At 52.0% G+C, this 24,896-nt stretch overlaps 7 protein-coding genes across 7 annotated transcripts; 2 read left to right on the top strand and 5 right to left on the bottom strand.

Moving 5' to 3' along the window:
* Positions 1-7,782: 7,782 nt before the first annotated feature.
* Positions 7,783-8,223, top strand: PHYSODRAFT_453952 (hypothetical protein; the record flags this gene model as incomplete). The annotated part of the gene is made up of 2 exons (XM_009525257.1): positions 7,783-7,947; positions 8,005-8,223. Coding segments are annotated over 2 exons (384 nt in total), but the record flags the coding sequence as incomplete, so codon positions are not given.
* An 812-nt stretch (positions 8,224-9,035) lies between these two features.
* On the bottom strand, positions 9,036-10,774 carry PHYSODRAFT_298800 (hypothetical protein; the record flags this gene model as incomplete). Its single annotated transcript, XM_009525258.1, has 6 exons — positions 9,036-9,182; positions 9,248-9,295; positions 9,319-10,071; positions 10,182-10,332; positions 10,379-10,477; positions 10,500-10,774. 6 exons carry the CDS (start codon positions 10,772-10,774, stop codon positions 9,036-9,038), a joined length of 1,473 nt encoding a protein of 490 aa, XP_009523553.1.
* A 1,552-nt stretch (positions 10,775-12,326) lies between these two features.
* On the bottom strand, positions 12,327-12,671 carry PHYSODRAFT_298801 (hypothetical protein; the record flags this gene model as incomplete). The annotated part of the gene is made up of 1 exon (XM_009525259.1): positions 12,327-12,671. The coding sequence occupies one exon, from the start codon at positions 12,669-12,671 to the stop codon at positions 12,327-12,329; it is 345 nt and encodes a 114-aa protein (XP_009523554.1).
* A 200-nt stretch (positions 12,672-12,871) lies between these two features.
* On the top strand, positions 12,872-14,436 carry PHYSODRAFT_298802 (hypothetical protein; the record flags this gene model as incomplete). The annotated part of the gene is made up of 5 exons (XM_009525260.1): positions 12,872-12,874; positions 13,096-13,173; positions 13,220-13,275; positions 13,326-13,714; positions 14,057-14,436. 5 exons carry the CDS (start codon positions 12,872-12,874, stop codon positions 14,434-14,436), a joined length of 906 nt encoding a protein of 301 aa, XP_009523555.1.
* A 3,005-nt stretch (positions 14,437-17,441) lies between these two features.
* PHYSODRAFT_403586 (hypothetical protein) lies at positions 17,442-17,990 on the bottom strand (the record flags this gene model as incomplete). The annotated part of the gene is made up of 2 exons (XM_009525261.1): positions 17,442-17,540; positions 17,562-17,990. Coding segments are annotated over 2 exons (528 nt in total), but the record flags the coding sequence as incomplete, so codon positions are not given.
* A 607-nt stretch (positions 17,991-18,597) lies between these two features.
* Positions 18,598-19,298, bottom strand: PHYSODRAFT_497812 (hypothetical protein; the record flags this gene model as incomplete). The annotated part of the gene is made up of 2 exons (XM_009525262.1): positions 18,598-18,880; positions 18,937-19,298. Coding segments are annotated over 2 exons (645 nt in total), but the record flags the coding sequence as incomplete, so codon positions are not given.
* Positions 19,299-21,333: 2,035 nt separating this feature from the next.
* PHYSODRAFT_328904 (hypothetical protein) lies at positions 21,334-24,537 on the bottom strand (the record flags this gene model as incomplete). Its single annotated transcript, XM_009525263.1, has 4 exons — positions 21,334-21,730; positions 23,556-23,762; positions 24,290-24,324; positions 24,400-24,537. The coding sequence occupies 4 exons, from the start codon at positions 24,535-24,537 to the stop codon at positions 21,334-21,336; spliced, it is 777 nt and encodes a 258-aa protein (XP_009523558.1).
* Positions 24,538-24,896: the final 359 nt, after the last annotated feature.

Below are 24,896 nucleotides of genomic sequence, written 5' to 3' on the forward strand. Positions count from 1 at the left end.
CGGATTAGCGACGCAGCACCGAAATGTTCAAGTCCACCCAATTGCTTACTGGCAGTGCAGAAGACCAGCGGGATTTCCTGCACTAGTTGCACTTCATTGGAGCGCCCATGGACTTCCCTTGTGAGGACGGGCGGGCGCAGCTGTACTCCATACATTGACGCCCGTGCTGATCAACATTCGCGTCGCCAATATGTACCGCTCGCCGCTGCTGTTGGCAGCGCAGAATGGCATCCGTTGCCTTTTTGTGTCAGAAATTGAGCTGATGTGTCGCTCGTGGACGCGGACGGAGATACAGCGGTATATTGGTCGGCTAATAAGGACGTGGTAGAGATCGTGGTGGTGTTCCAGTCCCTTCAAGTGAGCTCGGACGCACCGGACTAATTCGGTCAGACACTGTTGCACCTTGCAGCGATGTCAGGCGAGCTAAGCACGGTGCATATTCTGGTGAAGAGTCTGGGTGCGGATGTGAAGTCCCTGGATTGCAAGAATCGGACTATGGAGGACCTGGGGGAGTTGAAGCATTTCCATGATGCGGTGCGGCATCTAAAGTAACGGGAGCTGCGTGTTGCGGCCTGAAATGTGGCGGTGTTTACGTGGTGATGCGACACTGGAGCCAATGCTGTGATCGCTACGTTAGTCTACCTATTCGTCTGTTCTGATGTCGAACGGGTCGATCGGCTAGGGCGGCGTGCTCTACGGTAATATCGCGGTGGTGCCGATGAAGTCTGGACTGGACTACCGGGTCCAAGTGTATTACCCGCCTGCTGCCATTGCTCAAGTGGCGCAAGCAGATACTAGCGTCAGTGATTCGACTCGTCCGTTGCGTATGCCGACATCTACATTCGCTGGTATTGTTGATGGAGAAGTCATGCTGGTGGCGTTGGGCGCTGCTTTTTCGGCCACGTTCGGTATCTATCTCACCGCGACGTGTCGCCACATTTTCTACACGGGGGGTGGATGCCAGAGTTCGCTGTGTATTATGCGATGCCGCTGCCAGTTGAGTTCCAGAAGCAGAAGTCACGACGTGATACTTCCACTGAGAAGTATTCATGCAACCTTACAAGCAGACGTCGTTCGCCGGGCTGGTGGTGATGAGTTGCTTTACGGTCCGTGTCGGCTAGCATGGGCTTGTGGACGACGTGAGCGTGGCGGCAGCGGTGACGTCAGGTTTGCTATCGTTCTCGTTAGCTGAAGACCTTTCGTTTGAATTTGAGTCGGTGGAGAACGTGAGGTGATGTCGACCGTGGCTGCAACGGCGAGGTGACCACTGTCTGTGGAGGCGTTTTTGTCGACACGGGTATAGTCTTGAGGCGTATCCGTAACGAGTACGCGTTTCTTCAGTGTACACTATCCCCCAAAAGAAACTATGCTGTGGTTTTCTATTGTTCTCATTCATGAAGAAGACGTTCTAAACCAGTAAGGACGGCTTGAAGTACTTCACGAGCTTAGTGTCCGCCGAGGTCGTCTCGAAGTACCCTCTCGCGGCTGGTGCGGGTGTGGCTCCTTCTCGAATGCGGTACGGTACATGATGAGGGTCAGATCGTCTATTGATTTTTTTTAACTGCTAAGATGTTCTGTAAGGTTTGATCTTCTACCATGACTCGCTCATGTTTTCCTCTTCGCTGTCTCATTCTGCTGGTTCGATACTTCGGGCTTCACGGGGGGCGGGGTTAGTTGGGCGCGCACTTGCGACCGGATGGCTAGGCGGCTCGATGAGTAGCTCTCACACAGGAGCAGTCTGCTTCAGGGGACAGAGGATGCTAGTACCGGGAGGTCGAAATAATGCGGTACAGTACATGTACTGTACCTGTAAATGAATGATTGCTGTACAATAAAGGCAGCGACTATGTAACGGGGCCGGCAATGACTTTGCGCATTTTGTACCAGACGTAATGCAAGCAATGCCACCTCTGACATGTATGGCTCAAAATCTAGAGATTATTGTACTCAAGTCGGAGGTATGTCGGAGGTGTTGTGCGACAAAGGATGCAAAAACATTGCAAGACTCTCGTACTTAGAAGTTACTATACAAATCAGTAGTATATACTTGACAGAGGCTCCGACATGTTCGGGACTTTATCTTTTTCACAGATGTGCCCGGGGAATGAGGCGTTAAGCAAGCACCGCACGTGTGGAACAAAACTCTGCACCGTCATCTCGTGGCACTTGGCTTCGTTCGACTTGAAAGTGATCACGGTCTCTACGCTCTTCAGGAGCAGGGGGAGATCGTCATGCTACTGACGGTGTACGTAGATGACCTGCTTCTCATGGGCACAAGTCAGCGATGGGAAGCCGTCGCATCCCAACTGCCCACGAGCTTTGAGCTTGTCGCGCTCGGACCAGTGAAGTACTTTCTAGCAGTTGAAGTTGTGATCGACAAAGAGCTGAGCACCGTGTTCTTCAGCCAAGCAGCTTATATCGAGGAGCTGCTGCGGCGATTTCACATGAAGGACTGTCGTGGCGTAGCAACACCTGAGGGCGGCACAAGCGACATCGAACAAGAACGAGTTGACGCCACTCAGATGAACACGCTGCCCTATCGAGAAATAATTGGTGCCCTGCAGTATCTCGTTTCAGGCTCGAGACCTTAAATCGCGCACGTGGTTCGCAGACTGGGGCAGTACATGTCCAACCACGGTGCCAATCACTTTGCGCAGGCGAAACGTGTCCTGAGATACCTGAAAGCTACGATGGATTTTGGGCTTAAAATGAAGGTCACTGGTTCAGCAGAGGTGGAGCTGCTGCGGCTGGAAGCCTACAGCGACGCTAATTATGCAAATGACCAGCAGGACCGACAGTCAGTCAGTGGCTACGTCACTATGCTAAATGGCAGTGTAGTGTCGTATGGCTCGCGGAAACAGGGACTGAACGCGCAGAGCACGATGGAGGCCGAGTATGTGGCGATTGATGAAGGAGCGCGTGATGTGATGTGGCTGCGAGGGCTGTGCGACGAGCTGACGTGGAAGTACGCGGTGCCAACACTCTGGTGTGACAACACTGCTGCGATTTCACTGTCCAAGAGGCCTGGCAAGCACAATGGATCGAAGCACATTGAAATTCGCTATCACTATGTCCGCAACCTTGGAGAACGTGAGCTAATCGCAGTTCGTCATTGCCGCACTGATCAGATGACAGCCGATATATTTACCAAACCACTAGCTCGAGTCAAGTTCGCACCATTTCGCGAAATACTGGGAGTCTGTCGCCGAGACCAACCAGGGGGAGCAGTGGAAGCAGAAGACGACCGAGCTGCTTCGGTCTGCATGGTGGTGATGTTCACCGCCAAGTAAACACCGCGAAGGTCGCGATGATGCGATGGTCGCATGTGTTTCTGTGGTGATGTTCACCAGAGGATGATGATGCGCGAGGTTCGCCACATCACCAGTACGCGCGGAAGTTGAAGTTCATTACCTCCAATGATGCGAAGGTCGCAGTCATTGTTGCGTGCTCGATGCGAGCAAGGGGGAGTGTCGGAGACTTCCTCTTATTCTTATGCTCGCAGTAGTTAGGATAAGACCTTAAGGATGCATCTAAAATACATGTTGGGTCAATGCAGCTTTGGTACTTGTGAGAGGTATGCGGCCCCACTTTCCGTTCCACCACTTCCATCTCAAGCACCACAAGCCAAGACCCAGGAGGCACTTTGGCCCCTCCCTCTCGTGTTCCTCTACTACCTACAATATGAGCATGACCATCAACCGACAGCTCAAAGTACTTGACCAAGGATGACAATATCCTTCCTTGCCACCATCAACAATTCCTACCCTACACTACCCAACCAAAGTCGACAAACGCTCACACAGAGCTGGAAGCGCGGTCGCGCTAGCATCAAGCTGCTGTACGCAGAACCAAGCAGAGCAGACAAGCGAAAAGTCCAGACGGTGGGTGTAGGTACCGTATTGACACCGCTTGGTAAATACAGATCCTCGCTAAACTTGCTGCGGGGCTTGCCAGCTAAAGGCAATAGAGCTCAGGGTGTCAAAATGTACAACGCTGGTCAAATAGGCGTCTTAGCGTATAGTCTATTTGGCGTTGATAAGGCGGTAGGCCAGGATCTGCGACTGACGAATTCAACGAAGAGTTTTGTTGCTACATAAATAGTTGCTCCAAGTATAGATCGAGTTTCAGCTTGTTAGTGCGGGTAGGGTAAATACAGTGCGCGCCCGGTGGAAATTATCGCCATACAAATCCCCAGTCATATCGCTTTGTACAGGCTTTCCCTTTTTATAGGATTTTGTATTGGGATGGGGGTGGTCCTCATTTGTGTCGACTTGGCATGTGGGCTATCGCATAGAGTACAAAAACGCGAGAGTTAGCGCATACCTGATCTTTCCCAGCGTGTTTTGTAACTAGCCTCGAAACCGCACCTTAAAAAAATCAATATTGACCGAGTTATGAGAACTTTTCAAGGTGGTCCTATCATTTTGGCGCGCACTGTAGGTGTAGGTGGGTTGTATGTGATGACAAAGGGATGCCTGTACCCCTTGAATTGGTGTTGAAAACCAGTAGTCCGCTACATAATACTTCTCTGGCCCACATAAGAAACAACACTCCGGTTTTCAGGGCATAACTATTTACAAAAAAATTCGTTAGGTGACGCGCAATACCTCAACCGAAAGCTGCGCATTTGCTCCGTTTCACGCTGTGATTAACAGGCGCGGTCCCTAACGGTGTACAGTATTACCGAGAAACTGATAAATTCGTTTTGTCCTGCGCTTGTCAGATCAAAGCCATATTTCGGAACGGGATACATCAATAGCGGAGACCCCTCTGCTTCATCAGTATTTACGTTCTTCTGCAAGATGCCATACTTAGACGTAGTCAATTTTGACTGCAGGCTTTCAAAGGTCGCGCTGAAAAATACGTGTCAGATTATTTCGGTGATGGCCTCGCATCCAAATCTGTGGGGAAGACGCCTGCGCAGCGGGGTTCCAAGCAAAAGCCGTTTAGCAGGAATACCCCAGTGTCTACAACTATCGTCGATCTCTTAATCTGACAAACATAATACGCACACTATCATAAATAACTTGCGTATGAAAAGGCATTGCCGAAATTTATGTCGAAGATTCGCATGAATTGCAAACTTCGTGTGCTCTTTTCTCGTGAACTGGTGCACTAGTGCAGCTCTAAGCATCACCGTTAACCTAGTGGCAGTAAGACCTATCCAATGATACCTCTTGTGCCTGCACTGGTAGTCTCTTTCTGGTACCTAAATATGTGTCTTCTCGAAGAAATCCAGTTATAGGTACGTTATTAGGGTCCGCCCTTGTTAACCCCTTGAACGCGAGAGCGTGGACCGTACACGATAGGATGGAAAGCTTAACGTGGACCGGTCCACGTTAAGCTTTTCGGACTTGATGTTTGTATGACTCCTTACAAATACCAAATCAACAAGGGCTAGGTGGTATCCCCTGTCCCTCCCACTGTTGAACATAAAGTATTCGTGTACACATAGACTGTAAAATATTAGAAGTGAAAGGCGAATCCGTGCTTGTTCATCATCTATATATTTACGCGGGTCTCTTTTCCCCGCCACACACTGCCTCGCTCAGTTTCAGATTCGCCGGCTTCAGCACACAGACCCGGGTTCGGTGGCCAGCGAGGTGCCGAGGACGCTGCGACAACCCAGGGCTCTCCAACGGCTTCACTATATCAAACCTAAGAATAAGATGCGGTCGACGAGGTGCCGAGGACGCTGCGACAACCCAGGGCTCTCCAACGGCTTCACTATATCAAACCTAAGAATAAGATGCGGTCGACGAGGTGCTGATGTAATACCTTGATCATTTGAGCCGCTAAGCTAACATGTATGCTTATAATAAAACCTATGTAGGCACTACCAAGAAACGCGAAAGCTGCCGTGATTCGCAAGGGACCTCTGAAACAGCCGAACACTGACAGGTATGAAAGTATTAGAATCTATATACACGTTTATGCTGGGCCTAATTGTGTAGATGTTTGCTATCGTGTATCGCAAGGCACTGTCAATTCAAGACGCGCTCTTCTCGCTGCACATGCGCCTTCTCGGCTTGTGACTGCGGTTCGAACTACGCTAGTGACGAGGTGATGCTACGAAAAGCGGTAAGCAGCTGCATGTCTACGATTCACTGTGCATATTGATCCATACTAACGTGGGCTCCCGTGTATCGTGTAGAGGCCAAACTCAGCGAATGCAGGACAGTGCTGTGGGAGGGATTGTAGCTACGATCGCGTGGGCTTATAAATAACCCCGTATACATGCAACTGGGTATGTACACGTGATGACCGACGGTGTATCGTGTATCCGCTCCCAACGTCAATGTAGATATCACGGAGTAGTGACGTATCTTCAATACACAGAGACACATTTCTTGATTTTACTTATAGATATGGGTCCTGTTTTGTTGTCTAGAGATAGAGTAACCCATCAATGCTTCTCGCTCAGCATTATGCTGTGTTTGCTATAATCATGACAATTTCGATCGATGCCCCAAACTGGAAGTTGGCGTCATTAGCATCTCCGAAACCGAGTACAACATATTTCCCTAAGTTGTTTTATCATATACCAGACACCATACCAAATTCTCTATCATGTATGGTACAGGCTTGAAGATCTCCTGCTATTGTTCAGCATGCCATCGTTTTTGTACTGATGATACCAGCGATTAATAGCAATCATGGCTACGTTAGACTCATCCATTGTTGTGTTTAGAAGTATACTAGCTTTTGTAAGCAAAACTGAATGTCCCGTCTTGGCTATTAGCATCTGTCCGTGGTTTCCTTTGATTACCATTTTCAAACGGCTATGCTGGGTACCTGCCAAATCTCTATCACGCTTCAACCCTGTTTTTGCTACCACTTATACAGAATAAGCTCATATACTGTATCTAAAAAGCGCGGTAACATGGATATACATGTTAATGAGAGATCCTGTTCAAAGGGGCTAGTTTATGATACGGCTATGTAACATACAAGATATCAAATTATCTTATTTTTGGTATTGCCAACCTGATCCTTGACATACAAGTTATGTTGGCTGATAGGGGCGGGAAGAACTCAAGGGGTTAAAAAAATCTAGCAGCAGAAAGAAAAGAGAAACAGCCTCTTATCTGAAGTCCGTTTTAGGCACCATTAGATTTTTTAGCGAGGTGCCGTCAAATATTAGAAACTTAAATAGCACCGTTATCGCGAGTGATTGCTTTATCCATATGTGCGGTTGCCGATGTTGTAGCGCCTGTTGGAGACGAGCTAGAAGGGCTATAGTTTTGAGGGGTTTCTACGCAATTATCTCGACATGTACAGACCCATTTTATTTTGGCCAATCATAAGATGCAACGCGTTATTATAACGAATCATAATTGACATGTGGCCCACATCAAATTGAGGTTTAATACCGAACGTTGTTTCTTAAGTGGGCCAGAGAAGTACACGATTGCAACTTCATTAAAAAATATGAAGAAATGCATGTAGATACTGTTAAGGCATACAACTGGCTAATCAAACAGCAAATAAGTCAGTGATTGGCTAATTATTAATTTAAGGTAAGTACTATTCAATCAGATGAAAGGAGCTGCACATCCGAAAAACTATCTGCCGAGGGATGTAATGACTGGAGGAGAGGCAGGTATCGGGACAGCCCGATGCCCGTGCCTCTCTCAGTTCAAAACTGACGACCAAATAACAAGTGCAACATTTCAAATACGACCAAGACTCTCTTCCTCGCTCAAGATGACTCAAAGTCTGAAGCCCAACTCTTCGCTTGGCCTGGAGCGCTTCTCCGGCAATAAGCAAGAGCTCACTAAGTGGAAGGATAAAGTGTGCACGCACAGCGACGACCTCGACCAAGCGTACCTACGAAAGTTGCTGGATAAGGAGCAACCGTACGCCATGGTCCTCATGGCTACGTTCCTCGATGGTCGACCTGAGAAGCCACTCGTCCCCTCTGGCGAGGGTGCGATAGCGGAGGCAGTGCGTGATGGGCGCTAGGAGTTGGTGCACTGGAACCGGGCCCACACGGCCGTGTAGAACCTGTTCAACCAAGCGCTGCTGAATGGGTTCCTGCCCACCCTACCGGACACTCTCTCGAAGATGGGCCCATGTGAAGTATGGGGGCTTCTAGAGCAGGCTTATGGTCTGGGAGATGCGGCGGGGCTCATCAAGCTGATGAAGCAGTTGGGCCGTGTGTTGGCCTCCAACTGGAAGGATGTTGGGTCTCTGTTTGCTCGACTGAAGAAGCTAAGGAACAGCACCCTGCCCGTCCCGGTGGTCAACGTTTCCGGACGGACATCAAGACCGCGCCTGGCGCGAAAAAGCCGAAGAAGACCAAAGTGGTGGGCCTGCATGCCGTGAAGGTTGGTGAGGGTGACGACGAAACGTCATCGAACCACCTTCTCAGCTTGGCTGCTGGTGAGAAGCCGTCGCTGGAGATGAGCTTGGAGAAGGGCGACCACTTGCAGGTGGACGAGATACTGTTCAAAGATGGTGGAGATGTACCCATGGGAGATGGTGAAGATGTGCCATCGCCGAAACGTGTGCTTGACTTTAAATAGGTCGTAGCACCGGCAGAGCCGTACTCGTAGCTCCTCGGCCAGCGTACCTCGCGCGTGTGAAGGCATCTATAGAAGGCAATGGTACAATGTAAAAGAAAGTTAACATTAGTGAGCGGTGCATCCTATCAACTCAGAATTTTACCATAGCAGAGAAGCGCTAATCCTGCGTGGGCACCTGGCATTCTGCGGGTGTAAATGCTTGTGCGGTGGCCAATGGTGGCGCGGAAGCCCGGCACCCATGCCCATCTACCTTTCAAGGTAAGAAATCCGCAAACAGATCGCATTGGCCAAAACGCTGTCGGCGGTACCTTGAAGAGTCGCAGTGACCCTAATCACCTGTATGGCTTGAGCCGGCACTTTCCCCCGAGATTTTTCTTATCCCAGCAAAATCGGGTTAACGGTCGCCGGTGGGCTAAGGCACCCTCGGAACGCACTGAGGCGTAGCTGGTCGTCCAGGACCTCGGTGGCCCTTCCCAGAACCTCTTGGCTTTGTACACCGAGGCGTTCTCAGTGTAGAACAGGGGAATGAGCTTCACGGCGTTCTTGATGTGCGATGGCAAGTCCAACGTGTTCGCCATGGGGGCGAAGGGCACGGGAAGAAGCCGCCGTGGACATTGGAGTGGGTGTCACAGCGCCGTAATACGCCTGGGTTGTCTAACCCAGCGTACTTCCGACGTACTGGTGTGGAGGTTGGGGTGTCACGCCCACCCCCCACCCACCACTTCCAGGTAGGTCAGAGGCTCCCGCGCCTGCCGCACCAGGTAGATCTACCAGGGAGTAGCCACCGTACGAAGCGATGGCCGTGCGGATTCGTGACGTCGGGGTCGGAGTAGGCAGTGCCCCTCCAGCCTGAGGAGTCTGTACCCAGGTCGGCACGGCAGCGGTAGCAGGACCACTGACCCTTGCGTAACCCATCCCGCTCCGTACTCACGGGCACCATCGGAGGCGGAGGGATCCCTCCAACAGCAGCTTGAGAAGCGACGTACTGGTGACCCCACCGGGCCTGAGGTGCTGCTGGGGCCGCTTGAGGCGGCGGGACACCACCGACAGGGGCCTGCGGAGCTTCAGGCAGGGGTACCCACCCAACGCCGTACCCCGGGGCACTCGTCGGGGTGGCTAGAATGCTTGTCTGGGTCGGAGGAGGGGCAGTGCTCACGGGGGCGCTGCCGTAGCCCACCGTTGCACTCGGGGCCGTTCCAGCACTCGGAGCAGCCTGGGTAGGTCCGGCGACTTGAACCGTCGCACCAGTCCACCCCAGACTGATGTGCGGGTCAGAGTGACGGCGCGTGACCTCCACGGCGCGTTGGAGCGCCGTTCGGGCTGCAGCGATGCCTTCCGGCGTAGTCCGATCGGGCACCGGCAACGCGGGCCTCGTGGGGTTGGTCGTCATCGCACTGGGTGCGGCGGCTGCGGCGGGGTCTCTTTGGGCAGCCGCGGCGGGAGGAGGTACCTCGCCCCCTCCTGATCCAGCGGAGTGAATCCTTCTCTTGTCACGTCTTCTTGGACTCGGAAGTCTCCTTGCGTCATGGTCACTCGGCGTGGGCTTTCTCAGTGTAGAATGTGACGCCCCCACTTGTCTTGGGTCGTCAGCCTCCGGATCGACTCACTCGGCTCGGACGCTCTTCTCGGTCTCAGATTCAGCTAGCAGCGTACCCTGCTTCTCCACCAGTTGTCGTATCCCACCTTATTCGGGGTCGTTAAAGTACGCCGCGGCTGAAAGGAGTTAGGAGGAGTGCGAGGAGTCGGAGCAGTAGTTGTAGTCGAAAGAGTAGGGATGTAGAAAATAATGAAAGTGTTGCTTGTTCTTGAACAGGGTAGATTTACGAGTGTCAGCTAACTATGAAACTGACAGGGTAGCTTGGTCTTCGTGAGGGTGATACCCCTCGTGGACAGCACTGGGTATCTCTTGCTGTGTCCTCCATCCTCGGACGTGCAACTCCTCTTCTTCACTATACACACCATTGCCCACACAGCGCGACACCCGTCCTGGGTGGTCTTCTCGGCTTCCGTTGACCGCAGACACGGCCGCTCGTCCAGGTACCTCGCACGTGGACCTTCAACGCATTCTCCGTGCGCTGTTCGTCGCCACTTTTGGGTACGCTAAGCACGATACCCCGCAGCGACCGGTCCGTCACAACACGAGTCCGTCGCCCGGACCACTGGTACGCGCTCCAGATACCCGGGTACGGGACGAACCCAACGCGCTCTAGGAAGCTACTGTACCGACAGTGCTCAACGACGGTCATATGGAGTGCCAGAATCCTCAGAAGCGGCGAAACCCGCAGAAGACTAGCAAACTCGCACAGAAAATGTAGGATTGGACAGTAGCGTTCGGTGGTTTATGCTGCAGTTGAGATATTTAGACCCTTGCCTCGCCTCCGAAGTAAACAGTAGCGCGCCTCGAGTCCTCTGTCGAGGGCTCTTCGCGCACGAGATCTTTCAACCTACTAAAAACTAAACAAGTGCAAACAGAAAACGACTTTTTAGATTTTCTTGAAACTCACATGGATCTCACTTAAGTCATCGAGCAGGCAAAGAAGCGGATTGGAGTTGCTACTGCGAATACGCCGCATGCAAGTCACGCACGACGGCTCGAACTTTGCTGCAGAGCGCTTAAAATCCTCGTGCGGAATGCTAATCGCATTAGTTGCAGTGTAGTCGTGGCATAGCTGGTTCCGCTGCTGCGAGAAGTTGTAGATGTCTGCGCCGAGCTCGACACCTCGGGATCTTTGAATTCTCTTCATAATGTTCACCGTAAAAACGCGCTGCTTGAATCTTGAGGAAATGCCATCTGCAAGTATGTTAACAACAGAGAGTAAACGTAGAAGTTGTGAGTAATGATCTCAAGTGAAATAGATGTGTGTCTTACCGTGAGTAGGGACGGCAAAACGCTTTGCAAAAAGCTCGATGTCGTGCTCCGCAGCTGCACCTGAGAAGTAGGATACTAGGCGTAAATTCAGCTCGGCGATTTGATTCCGTGAATCAGCTGCCTCTCGGAGCGCTTCCTCCAGCGCAGCCTGCGCAGCTCTCTTGACATTCTGCTCGACAGTGAATCTCTGTTTCCACCCGTTACTTTCAGGAGCGTAGCCATTACTCTTCTTTTGTTCTTCAAGACACTGAACGCGCCGCTGTAGCGCTTTCTGGATGGCGGAATGTTCCTGCTTCCACGCGTCGTTCAGGTCTTGCTGTTGCTGCATGGCAGCGCCGCTCTTGCTGGCGCTTTTCGTCAATCTCGTCTTCCAGGCGGCGGCGATCTTCCTCTAGCTTTTGAACTTGACGTCGAAAATCATTCACCTTTTCGTCATGGCAGGCTGATTGAGCTGCAAGCTCGTCTTCTTTCCGTTTCAACTCCTACTCTTTGTCGCGTAGGTGCACTTCGCGAGCGTTGATAGCAGGTGCACGAAGTTCCAGTTCTTGGGTACTTCGGGGCGATCCAACGCTTTGCTTGAGGGTGCGGATCTCTTCCTCGAGCTAGGATACGTGCCCGCGACAATCCTCCGCAAGCTTCCGAGCACTGGCAAGCATATCCACGCAGCTCGCCGTATAAACTTCGATGTCAGCAATTTGCTGCTGATGAATACGTTGGTGTCTTGCAAACTTCTCCTGCCATTGTGCCACTGTGGTTGAACGTCCCACGGACGCAAATCGGCGCTCCTCCTCTAGCGCCGCGTGTAGTTCAGAAATGATAAAAGGCTGCATGGCCTCTAATATAGCATCATTTTCAAGAAAGGTTGTGAAGTGACAGCTCTTTGACATGCGTAGGTGGTCGAGTGGTCTTCCGTCATTGCGAGCCGATCTCTAACTGTTGGCGAAGAGTACATTCTGGTGATCGGATAGTCGATACTTCTCCATTTTGGTGCGTTTTCCGTATTGGCGCTTGCCATCTTTAGCACGCTTGAGCGTCGAATGGAGCGCCTCGCAAGCTTCTGCAAGCTTCGTCAAGGTGAAACCGTCGGGATGAGGGTCGCCCATTGCTTGCACCGCTGCCCCCGTTGGCTCACCATGAATCCGTATAGAAGATGGCGGCGCAGGCGCCGGTATGGCATCGCGCCCTGAGCCTCCGGACGTTTTGCGTCGCTTCGTCGTCGTCGCAGGGTCGGTGCTAGTTGCGCTTGCTAGCGCTACGTGTTTCGGCTTCGCCATGATGGCAGCTCGACAGCCGCAGCACGGATGAGCTGATGCGGCTGCTGAAAGAAATGAAATTGAAGAGAGTAAAAATATACCGATAGAGAATGGATACATCACTTTAGTGTCCCGTACCGAGGTTGGAAACCACAAAATCGATATCACATGGCTTCAACGAGTTATAGAGGATTTTGTATGAGAACAAGAAAATTGTGTAAATGGTATGTGAAGCAGAGAACCGGTTCTAAAATGATGAAGCCATTTTCCATCAATTTTCCATCAAGTCGTCGAAGCGCCCGGCCCTGAAGTCGTAGCTGCCTTCTGAGCCGCAGCCAGTGCCCGAAGCCGTCGCTGTCCTCCGGGGCACAGCCAGTTGCTGAAGGCTCAGCTGCCCTTCTAGCCGCAACCAGTCTCGACGTCTTTGTTGCACTCCAAGCCGCAGGTAGTGCCCAAAGGCGCTGCTGTACTCGCGCCAGAGAAGCAGCCTGTGCCCGAAGTCGTCGCTGCCCTTCCAGCAGCAGTCAGTCCCAAAAGTCGTTGTTGCGCTCCGTCCACCCAAACATCAGTTAGTCCCTGAAGCCGTCGTTATCGTTGGCGTCCGAGTTGCTGTTGCCCTCGGAACGTGAGCCAGTGACCAAAGTCGCGGCTGCCCTCCGCGCACACAAGCCACAGCCAGGTCCCGAAGTCGTCGCTGCCCTCCGAGTCGCGGCTACGGCCCTCAGTTCGCCTGAAGCTGCCACAAGTACCGGAAGTCGCTAGCGCCCTCCGCGAATCTGCGCACCAACCACTGGTGGAAGTCGTCGCTGCCCTCGGTGCTCCCGAGCATCAGTCCGTGCCTGGAGCAGCAGCCTGTGCCCGAAGCCGTCGCCCTCCTACTAGCTGCAGTCAGTGCCCCCCGAAGCCGTCACCGCGCTCCGAGCCGCAGTCAGTACCAGAAGCCGTCGATTTCCTCCGGCAACAGCCAGAGCTTGAAGTCTCACCTATCTTCCGTGCACCTGAAGGCGATACCAGCACCGTGGCGAAGCTCCCCAGTTCAGGTGGAAACGACGCCACAGAAGGTGGTGCGTAGAGCTCTATCTGATCCGACTCTCTCCTATCTGACGCTTTGTCTAACCTACTATTCTTCTTGTTTGCGTGTGTGCAGAAGATTTAGCTGCCGACAAAGGAAAAGTATGAAATCAACGGAGCTGAAGCAGATGCCCTACGAGCTCGCAATACAATGGCGGAACACGGAATTGGGTAATGTTGATGACTTTACGGGGGGAACGTGGGATCATGATAAGTGCATGGTGGAGTTACGTGGATTGCCTGGGTGTGGTAAGAGCACGTTCGGGGACATTCTCGCGAGGGAATTTCGGGAGGAATTTCATTTTTCGGCCAACACAGATATGAACGACCGAAAGGTGCGAGTGTGTTCGGGCGCGCTACATCAGATTCAAAAGGCCGTGGCGGTCCGCATGCTCGAAGCCTTTTCCAGCAAGACGTGGCAAATTCACTGCGGATGTCAGATGTAGTGATTGTTGACGATCTGAATGTGGCGTTGGATGCGTGCGACTGGTTGGCACAAGAAGCAGAAAGTTATTGGAGAAGTGCAAATCGCCATGGCAAGATTCACACCGTTACCTTTGCGTGCAGAAATCTTGATCATGCTGTAGCGTTGAACGGTCGAACGTGGCGTCCACTGTCTGCCGATACCATTTGTGATCTGTATCGATCGTTCGAGGCTCTTGAAGTCCAAGCAGCCGCACAACCAAACTGCGTAGTGATTGATTCTAATTTTTAGGAAATTAAAGGTGACCATAAATCAAATGAACGCGTTGAATGAAAAAGAGTTAGTTCATTTGGGTATCGCGTGTTTGTAGTAACGATTTTCTGTGGTATTTGGCAGTTGTAGTAAGGATGTACATGGGTGAAACGTGGCGATCTGCACATTGTTGGTTTTAGTTTAATGTGGTGACAGGATCGTACTGCGTAGTAGTTGTTAGGGTAGGATCGAGTTGATGTTAAACATCGTGGGGCATAATTTCGCTCTGTGGAGGACTCTCCTCTTCAAAGGAAAGTTGAAGTGGAACGAACCCAAAAGGTAAAGCATGCTCAAAACACACAAAGAAATACTTGAAGTAAAACAAAGTAAAAGAGGACATATCTATATGATAACCCCTCGAGATGAAATGTTTTTATATGTGTTTACATGTGAAGTGCAAAAACAATCAAGATAATCATTACAGCAGCAATGTGAGTTAATGGTGAGATACCCTATGGTGTTTTGATAGAGCGTACCATGGATTAAAATGTTGATGTTAGTAAAGTATGAGAAATAACGCGTGTCTTCATGTGAAGAGGCAAGCACGCGTACCGCCTCCTTCTCATTGGTCCTATGGGTGCTGGTTTCCCTTCCACGCTCTAAACTCAGCGATATCTGCCTCGGATGAAACCGCACGAGATCAATAAGACGCAACATTTCATCGACAGTCTCTTCACTTGGAACAAAGTTCAGTGCGTACGAGCGAGTGATCTTTTCCGTAAGTGTCAGGCCAGCTTAGCTTGTTGCTCTCGATAATGCCACATAAAATGACTGCGTGGGACATCCCCTGGAGCGGATGAGGGGCGTGACAATAACTCCATCATGACAAGTTTGGCCCTGCAAATTTTCGGTACTGCACGCAAAAGCCAGTACCACAGCGAATTGATCGACAGTGATGCTAGATTGCGACAAGTTCGGAATGTGTTTAAGTCAGAGACTTGCGTGGAGCGGCGGCAATTCAATCACTCCCTCCGGGAAGTCAGTGACGAATGTTTCGGTGGAACCGAGAAGTTTGATTAGAAGTAGATCTGGTTGCTGTTGTAGTCGGTGGATGAGGGATCCCTCAATGGTATATCTCGTGGATTCAAGCTGGGCGAGCGGGGGAAATGCACCTGCGATTGACCCGATAACCCCATTTGCAATTATGTCGGATTGAAGAAGTGCAGGATGTTTCCAAGTGACCATCACAGGCATTCCGACGTAAAATAGTAGTTTCATCGGGACTCGGTTGGTCATATCATCGTTAGCCTTGGCGAGTTTGTCAACAATAGTTTTTGACCTTGACGACGGTCGAGCCAGGCATTCATAAACGGCGACGTCGTGTTTTGCTGCGACTTTAAGAAGCATCAGGTGGTTTATAGGGCATCTAAGTTTGTTGGTAGATACAACAATAGGCCGGTGAAATATGTTGCTAAGTTGTGGCCTCGACATTTCGACTTCGTTCACTGACTGTACGCGAGGGTTTAACCCACCGGCGACCGCTCTTATCCCGATTTCGCAGGGATAAGATTAATATAGAAATTTGTATACTGGCGGGATAGGGTAAGCGAGGTCCCCAGCGGCCTGCGCCGACTCATTGGGTTCCACCGGCTGTCAATCTCATTGGTCTGAGTTATCCGATCAAATCTTGGATACGGCCGTAATATTAAGCTCTGGCGAGATTTCGATCGAAAAAACCTTGGCGTAATTCGCAGGATAATGCGAACATTCGCTAAGTGAGTGAATTGTTCTGAGCTGAATATTGCGGTTGATGGACGTGCTCGCCAATCGCTGTGACACTATCCCAGGGCAAGCACGGCACGGTACATGAGGGACGCCTTCTACTGCAACGACGAGACGTACGAGGCACAACCGAAAGCAGAACAACTCAATCTCGGTACGCTGCTCACTCTAGCCAGCCTGTTGCCCCATTGCTGACGTGTTTCTCGACTGCAGGCGAGGCGAGCGCTGGCGGCACAAGCCCCCCCCATTCCATCGGCAGTACACCCGCCTGACTTCCTCCTTCCTCTTCGCCAATGCTGGGCTACGGCTACTCGCAGTACCATGCGCACTCGCCGCACCACCAGCGCAGCTGCAAACTTCCCAAGCTCTACTACAAATCCCTGGACCACGGCACCAATAGCGGCGGCTTCAAAGAGCTCGAGTATAAAGCTCGAGTCCAAGAAGCCGCTGCGCTCGAGTGGCTTGCTGTCTGGACGTATCAGACCGAGGTGATGTTTCCTCGACTTGGGGTATCGTTGAGACGCTAGTACGTCGGAAAGTGCTTAGCCCAGCTTCACAGAAGCATACATATTTTGTTAGCGATGCTGAGATGTAATGAAGAAGCCCATGCCTACATATATTCCGTCATCGCTTTCTTATTGTAGCATAGATCTCAACGTTGACAACCAGCTTGGCCGCTGTCGATGCCAAGGTTGACTTCGCTCTCCCTCACAGGCGTATTTGTATTAAATTTTGTATGGCAGATGTCAAGATTGACTTCGCAGTAAAACGTAGATCTCAACGTTGACAACCAGCTTGACCGCCGTCGAGTCAAAGCTGGCTTCGCTCTCTCTTGCAGGCTTATTTTGTCAAGATCGACTTCGCAGTGAAATATTGACTCCCACCTAATTATCCGACTCATTCTGCTGCTCGACCCCGCTGAGCGTACATTCCACCGCGCCGAGCAGCTCCGCCAGCACTTCCGCCACGGCCTCCCGCTCGCTCTCATCCGGGGGCCTCTCAGTCGCAGTTACTCCTTCTTCATCCTGTCCTGCTGCATCTGCGCCTGGCCGCTCTGGCTGATGCACTTGTACCTCTACGTTTCGCGTGACACTAGGAACCGGTAACTGCGATGATGACACCGAAGCAGCCCGATTGGCATTCTGAACATCGGTCTCGTATTGCCTTGGCAGTACAGCATCCGAGGAAGCTGTGTCCATCGTTTCCGCGCGTAACTCCTCCTTCGACCGACGCATTCGAATCCGTCCGAGCTTTTCAGAGTGCGGAAGTTGATCTCCGTTCTTCCATTTCGAGTGCCAAATATTAAAGCACGATACAGAATTACCATCGGATACGTGTCGCGCCTTGGAACACAAAACAGTCTTCCTCGATCAGTGGAGCACTGCTTGACGCGTTGTGCCGGGAGGTCGATTCGATCCAGGCCTGCCAGCACCACGCAGTACCGAACAAACTTTGCACACGCGAAACTTGAACTTGCCCTTCGCTGTCTTGTCCGTCGACACCATCAATTGATGCTTCGAGCTTGCTAGCGAGTACGCCGTCGAAACTGGTGTCTGGTTAGATCTTGGCTCCACCTCGGTAACAGCGGCTTCGGCGACTGGCACCGTTTCCAGGAAGTCATCATCTCCGAGAGCGAGTAGCTCCTCGTGTAGCTGAATGAGAAAATCCGCGTGTGAAAGAGGGTTTTCCCCCACCGACTTCGCGTACTCACGGTGGGTGATAAAAGCGTTAATAACAGCTATGTCGAGAAGCCCGTAGAAAACAGTTTTGTAGTATTTCTTCGGTCGCATGACTCTTTGGATGGAGTACCTAGTCAGAAGCATTTTCAGCGAAAGTGATGGGCGGCAGAACCGCAACAGAGCAACACGTACCTTTGCAGACGTAACTGGTCGTGACTGTCACCCCCCCCCCCATGTACTTGTTGTACAATACCACAAATCCCGGACACGGAATGTTTGCCTGTGAGCGGTCCTTTTGCTTCCTCCGCACAATCGCACGTCTAGCGGAGGCCACAGTCGCCACAAAGTAGCAAATTTTCGAGTCAACCCACCGCGTCGAGTACATTTGACGATTCGTATTGTTCCGAGCAAGAATGTATGAGCCCCGCGGCATCCCTCTCGAAGCTGATTTTTTGTCGGTCTTTAAGTCTTCGGGGAAGCCAAGACGCGTCGTAGAAACCGTCCCGATATTGTAGTACCCCATGTCCATCAAACGAAACCCCAACGTCACCGAAGAATACTCGCGATCAGTGATGATGATTCGCTTCTTGGATCGATCCACCCGACGCTGTTCCCACAAGGCTTTAAGGTTTCGAACCACAGCAGCTGGTCCACTTCTGGTGTCGACAAATTGACTGTTTTGTTTCTTACCGCAATAAACCTCAAACCTGAGCATGAATCCACAGCGTTCAGATACCAACTATATAAAATAGCGCAAATGAGCATACCTGGAGCAGTAGTGGGTTTTCCCGCAACACACAGCGAACAGCTTGGTGCCGTACTTGTGCGGCTTATTCTTCAGGAAAACTCGTATTTTGTTCCGCGAACTTCTTGAAGGGATAACCATCTCGTCGAATGCAACCCAGCGCCCTAATTCCATTCCATCCTTGAAAGTAGTCTGTAACTTGTTTATCACGTTGCGAATCTTCCATGCCCGGTCCGTCTTAGCCTGCGGAGCCTGGTTGTTCGTAAAGTGGAGAAATCTGGCGAAGGACGTGTTAGTGGGCCCTTTATTAAAATAACGTGGAAGTCACAGTACCTGTTAATCTCCTTGAAACGCTTGCGAACCATAAATGGCGACCAAGTTCCAGCTGGGATCGCTCCACGGGCTCGCGTCTTCCAATGATCTTCCAGTCGAGACTTTATCGGGCAAATTGCCCTGGATATTACTAGGGCCAGAAAATGCATGATCTCCGCGGCAAGTACGTCTTTGAACGGGTCCAGCTCCTTTTTCTTTGCTTGAAACATTTCCTTGCGTTTGTGGATGTCGTCCGTCTTCTTTTCAATGGACAACTTCGCCTGTCGAAGTCTTTCCGGTCGTGTCTGACGCTCGTAACGATTAGTTTCCTCGGCAATCTCCGTCCAGAGAGTCTTCGGCATGTAGTAAAAAAAGATCAGAAGGTTTCATCGTTTTCGCTGCCTCTATAGCCGAGGCAGTAAGTTGAGGAGGGTCCGTAAACACATCCGTAGCGCCGGACAGGTTCAAGTCATCCCGTTCGTCGGTTACCGGTAGCAACTCCCAACCATTGTCAGACATGCCTCGAAGCATTTCATCTGTTATGTAGTCCTGGGGGCCGGCAACCGCGCGAATTCCCTCTGCTGTTTCGACACTAAAACTTTCGTTTCCGGTATCATCCGCAATATAAAGCTCATCTGCAAACTCATCTTCAGAACCGTCGTCGGCACTCTCGCCAGAACAGCCATCCGATTCCAGCACCTCGTGACCGTCATCAATACCCACGTTCACTTCATCAGCAAGCATCTCCGCACGTCTTTTCGATTTCTTCCCAGATACTCGACTCCCGGGAGGTGAAAGAGTACGTCGATTTTGCGAGGGTGTTACGGTTGTTTCTGCTGTCTGCCGGGGCGATTTTCTTTTTCTGGGAGCCTTGCCTGACCCTCTGGAATCTGCTCGCGGTACTGGCGTAGCATCCGCATTGTTTGAGATCCCGTCACCCCAAGGCTCAACACCACCACCTGCATTTGAGATCGCCTCTTCCTCAGTAGTGTCGGGAAAGTAATCCGGGTAATCGTACTCGTAGTCATTTTCGGTTCGATCATCGGTTTGCCGGCTCTCGGTAGCCACATTGTCAGCATCATTGGTTACTCCGACTCCATTATTTTCTGGAATCGGTGCTCTGCTTGCTTGGCGAGCTGTAGATCCACCGCTGGGTTTCTCGTTCTCATCGGTATCTTTCCGAGGGCTGTCATGGCCTACCGTCCCGGTAGCATCGGTGACTTCAGCTGGAGTTGGGGTTTCGAGCATTGCTTGACGGGCTGCTTTCTGGCGACGCCTAAACTTCTCCAATTTGTCAGGGCAGTTCAGATTGGAGGCAGGCTCCCAGCTCGTTTGGCGTCACGTGGCTACCTCGGTCAGGCAAGTCCGCTTTTCGGGTTGCATTTTTTCTTCAACGCGCGTGCCTCTTGAAGTTGTGCTGCCTTCAACTTGTTGAGGAGCTCAGGACAATGCAGATTCGATTCCGGCTCCCACGACGTCTCGTCGTAACCCTTCCACTTCACATGGTACTTGGGCTCTCCACGCACGAACTTCATCTCGATGATCTTCTCGACTTCAAACTCGTCGTCTGCAGCATTATGAACGTCTACTATAAGATCGCTACGACGCTTTGCTAGTGAAAGATGCGTTTTGCTTACCAGATGCCTCGGAGTTCACTGTCCTCGCTGCGTTTCTTCGCGCCTTCCGGGGCGGCTGGGCGTCGCGCCCGCTGCCTACTCGGCGCTTCTGTGCCATCGCGACGAGTGACGGTGGAGGGGGGGGGGCAAAAGGCGCACTTCTTGCATCCGGATACGTGGGCATTGTTGACCTTGATCATACAACTATACTGATATTAAATTTCGAATCTAAACACATCCGGATACGAAGCACGACAGAGCAGATCGTATACTTGTAATATCTCGATGTTGAGTTGCAAGTGTCAATGTTGACACCGCAGGTGAATTGCTTAGCAGATTCCTTTGGGAATAACAAATAGACTGGTACTGCTAGATGTCCTAAACCGCTTCTAGAGCTCCTCAACATTGTTTTCACAGTGATAAATACACGCTCGACGTCGCACTCACCGTGCACGTAACCCGCTACATAGCAACGGGCAGCACGACCGAGCTCGCGAGAAGCGAAACGACGTGCATGACGGCCGCACACCCACCCACGTACATGTAAAGAAGAGGGATTCAACCTCGGGCTGGGGAATGTCAACATTGACATCGTAAGGCGCTGGAACTCCAGATCAGCGAGGCATCGAAGCTCACTAGAAAACTTGACGGCAAGCATAGAGGCACCCGGAGCAGCGACTGCTGCACGGTTAACATAGCTGCTGCAAGCATAGTGGCGGCGTAGGCGACAGATGAACAGCGAGCATGGCGGCGGCGGCGAGTGCGAACGTCGGGCAGCCTTCCGGTGAGCCCGGTCACAGCGTCACGGCGAGCGTAGCAGTAGCGGGGCAGCGAGAGCAGCATGATGAGCATGGCGGCGGCGGCACGGGCGGCCGTCGGCCAGCAATTCGGCGAGCCCGGCCACAGCGTCACGGCGAGCGTAGCGGTAGCGGGCACAGCGAGAGCAGCATGACGAGCATGGCGGCGGCCGGCACAGCGAGAGCAGCACGACGAGCATGGCGGCGACCGGCATGGGCGAGAGCAGCACGGCGAGCATAGCGGCGGCCAGAGTAAGGATCAGCAGCATGGCGAGCTTGGTGGCGGCCTTGGCGGCGACGGTCAATGCGAGCCGGTCGACGGCATAGTTGGGGAAGCGCGCTGGAGCAGTAGCTGGCGATTTCGGAAATGAGGTTTGGGATTGAGCGCGCGGAAACGATCTTCTGGCACGGATCGCAGCGCGAGCGTGATTGGCCGCAAAACGGCTGGCCAATTACACGTCGCAAATTCAAACGATGGGGGCGCTGATTGGCGTAGATACCGGAGCGAACCCACGGGTGAAAATCTGCGTGTTGCGCGAACTCAAAGCGCAAGTTGGAAAAGCGCGCGAAAAGCTGTGTGTTGCGCGAAGCTTGATGGCTGAAGCCAGGCTGATACCACTTCGTGTGACCTTTGGATTGAGCCAATGCTGATTGGCTTATTAGCTTCAACTTCAACCCTCGATAAGCACTCCGAATTATAGTAGTTCTTGATTTAGTGACTACCTAGTACGAGGGCATTTCTTTTGCAGTTCTATAGTAACTTACTTTTGCAAGTTCTTCTGTAACCGAAATGATGGCAAACGGTGCCTGAACGTCGCTCGCCTCGCTACCTAGGCCAGTGTGGTGTCCTCACAAAACGCGGTACCCGTAGATATGAAATACCAACCAATGCGTGCACACGGTTTCTATAGGTGAGCGCTAGTACCATTGATCTTATCCGTCGAAAAAGCTCTGCTTCTGGGTGGTCAAAATCTCACGAGACAGCACACTAATTCCCTCCTGTTCCTCGACAACACTGATACGAATAGACGTCTGTGACTTCAGCGAGGAATACGCCGCGCTAGCTAAGAACACGGATGGTTGATGACCCCCCCCCCTCCTTTATTTTACTGCAATTTACTACATATAGGAGCCCACACACCGCTTGACCTCCCGTGCCGTGCCACCGCGGCTCGCCGCGTCGCCCAGTGAGGTGCGTTCTGCGGTCCGAGGGTGGCTGGTATCGGTGGTATGGCGAACGTCGAGGGTAATTCGGGTCCGTTGGCAATGGTGCTCCCGGGAGCTTTGGGGGATGCATGGAGGTGTCAGTGGTGACTTGACCGGCCCAACCACCAGTGCAGCACCACCGTGCAACGCCGCCTCCCAGCCGGGAGCACGGTGGCACGGCACGGGAGGTCAAGCGGTGTGTGGGCTCCTATATGTAGTAAATTGCAGTAAAATAAAGGAGGGGGGGGTCATCAACCATCCGTGTTCTTAGCTAGCGCGGCGTATTCCTCGCTGAAGTCACAGACGTCTATTCGTATCAATGTTGTCGAGGAACAGGAGGGAATTAGTGTGCTGTCTCGTGAGCTTTTGACCACCCAGAAGCAGAGCTTTTTCGACGGACAAGATCAATGGTGCTAGCGCTCAACTATAGAAACCGTGTGCACGCATTGGTTGGTATTTCATTTCTACGGGTACCGCGTTTTGTGAGGACACCACACTGGCCTAGGTAGCGAGGCGAGCGACGTTCAGGCACCGTTTGCCATCATTTCTGTTGCAGAAGAACTTGCAAAAGTATGTTACTATAGAACTGCAAAAGAAATGCCCTCGTACTAGGTAGTCACTAAATCAAGAACTACTATAATTCGGAGTGCTTATCGAGGGTTGAAGTTGAAGCTAATAAGCCAATCAGCATTGGCTCAATCCAAAGGTCACACGAAGTGGTATCAGCCTGGCTTCAGCCATCAAGCTTCGCGCAACACACAGCTTTTCGCGCGCTTTTCCAACTTGCGCTTTGAGTTCGCGCAATACGCAGATTTTCGCCCGTGGGTTCGCTCCGGTATCTACGCCAATCAGCGCCCCCATCGTTTGAATTTGCGACGTGTAATTGGCCAGCCGTTTTGCGGCCAATCACGCTCGCGCTGCGATCCGTGCCAGAAGATCGTTTCCGCGCGCTCAATCCCAAACCTCATTTCCGAAATCGCCAGCTACTGCTCCAGCGCGCTTCCCCAACTATGCCGTCGACCGGCTCGCATTGACCGTCGCCGACAAGGCCGCCACCAAGCTCGCCATGCTGCTGATCCTTACTCTGGCCGCCGCTATGCTCGCCGTGCTGCTCTCGCCCATGCCGGTCGCCGCCATGCTCGTCATGCTGCTCTCGCTGTGCCCGCTACCGCTACGCTCGCCGTGACGCTGTGGCCGGGCTCGCCGAATTGCTGGCCGACGGTCGCCGCTGAGATCGTCCAGGAGCGCAACAGGTCCGGCCAAGATGTCGATGTTGACTATCCCAGGTCAATGCTGACTTATGTTATGTGTGTTCACACATGGTCGGTGATATGGTGTGGTCAACATCAGAAGCAGCGGAATCTTGGAGGTTTGACGACACCCGACGTGTGAGAAATGGAGTTCAAAGCCCGACAAATCGTTGACGACTACCGGGCGTATTGGGAGGACTGCCGCGCGTATATGCAGTACCCGCCTCGGCGCGTCGTGATCATGAGAGGCCTCCCGGGCAGTGGCAAGACAACGTTTGCTCAAGAGGTCGCTGTGGTTAGGGTGAAGTGTCAGCACCCGCATGGTTTCAGCGGTGGGGGCACGTAGCTTAGGTGGGCGCAGATGCGCAAGATCGCCTCCTTGCTCAACTCCTGCCGGGAGTAGCCGATGAACAGCTCGTCCTGAATGTAATACGCCTGTCGACAGCAACACCACCAGTATGAGCCCCTAGGTATGAACGTCAAAGCTGCCAAGACGCTGCCTTACCTTGTGGGGTTGAAGATGGTGTCCAGCTCGCACACCTACCGAGTCCACAACATCTCTCAGCGTCAGCCTCCCTTCTGCTAAAACTCCAGTAGCCCTGACGCCTCACGTACATTGCCGAAGTAGCGGTGGGGCTCCTCCACGAACAGGAGCGTCCAGGTCTCGATCGAAACAACTCGGTCTTCGCAGTAGCACCGGCAGAGCCGTACTCGTAGCTCCTCGGCCAGCGTACCTCGCGCGTGTGAAGGCATCTATAGAAGGCAATGGTACAATGTAAAAGAAAGTTAACATTAGTGAGCGGTGCATCCTATCAACTCAGAATTTTACCATAGCGGAGAAGCGCTAATCCTTCGCGGGATGTAAAACATGCTACTTAGCCATGTTTTGGTACGACCCTTACTGGCTAAAATTATCATTCAAAATTCTGATTGGAGCGATTTTGTAAAACATGCTAGTTAGACACAGAACCATCGCAAAAGGGTTAATAAATCAAGTTGATCATCCGATAATCTGCCCCAGCGAAGATTATCCAAAATATCAGCGTATACAGGATCGGACCGCGCGCGCATGTTTTCGGTTAAGAAGACGACAAAGTTGATAGCGGCATATA

The sequence above is a fragment of the Phytophthora sojae genome (assembly GCF_000149755.1).
Source record: "Phytophthora sojae unplaced genomic scaffold PHYSOscaffold_3, whole genome shotgun sequence".
Lineage (NCBI taxonomy): Eukaryota > Oomycota > Peronosporomycetes > Peronosporales > Peronosporaceae > Phytophthora > Phytophthora sojae.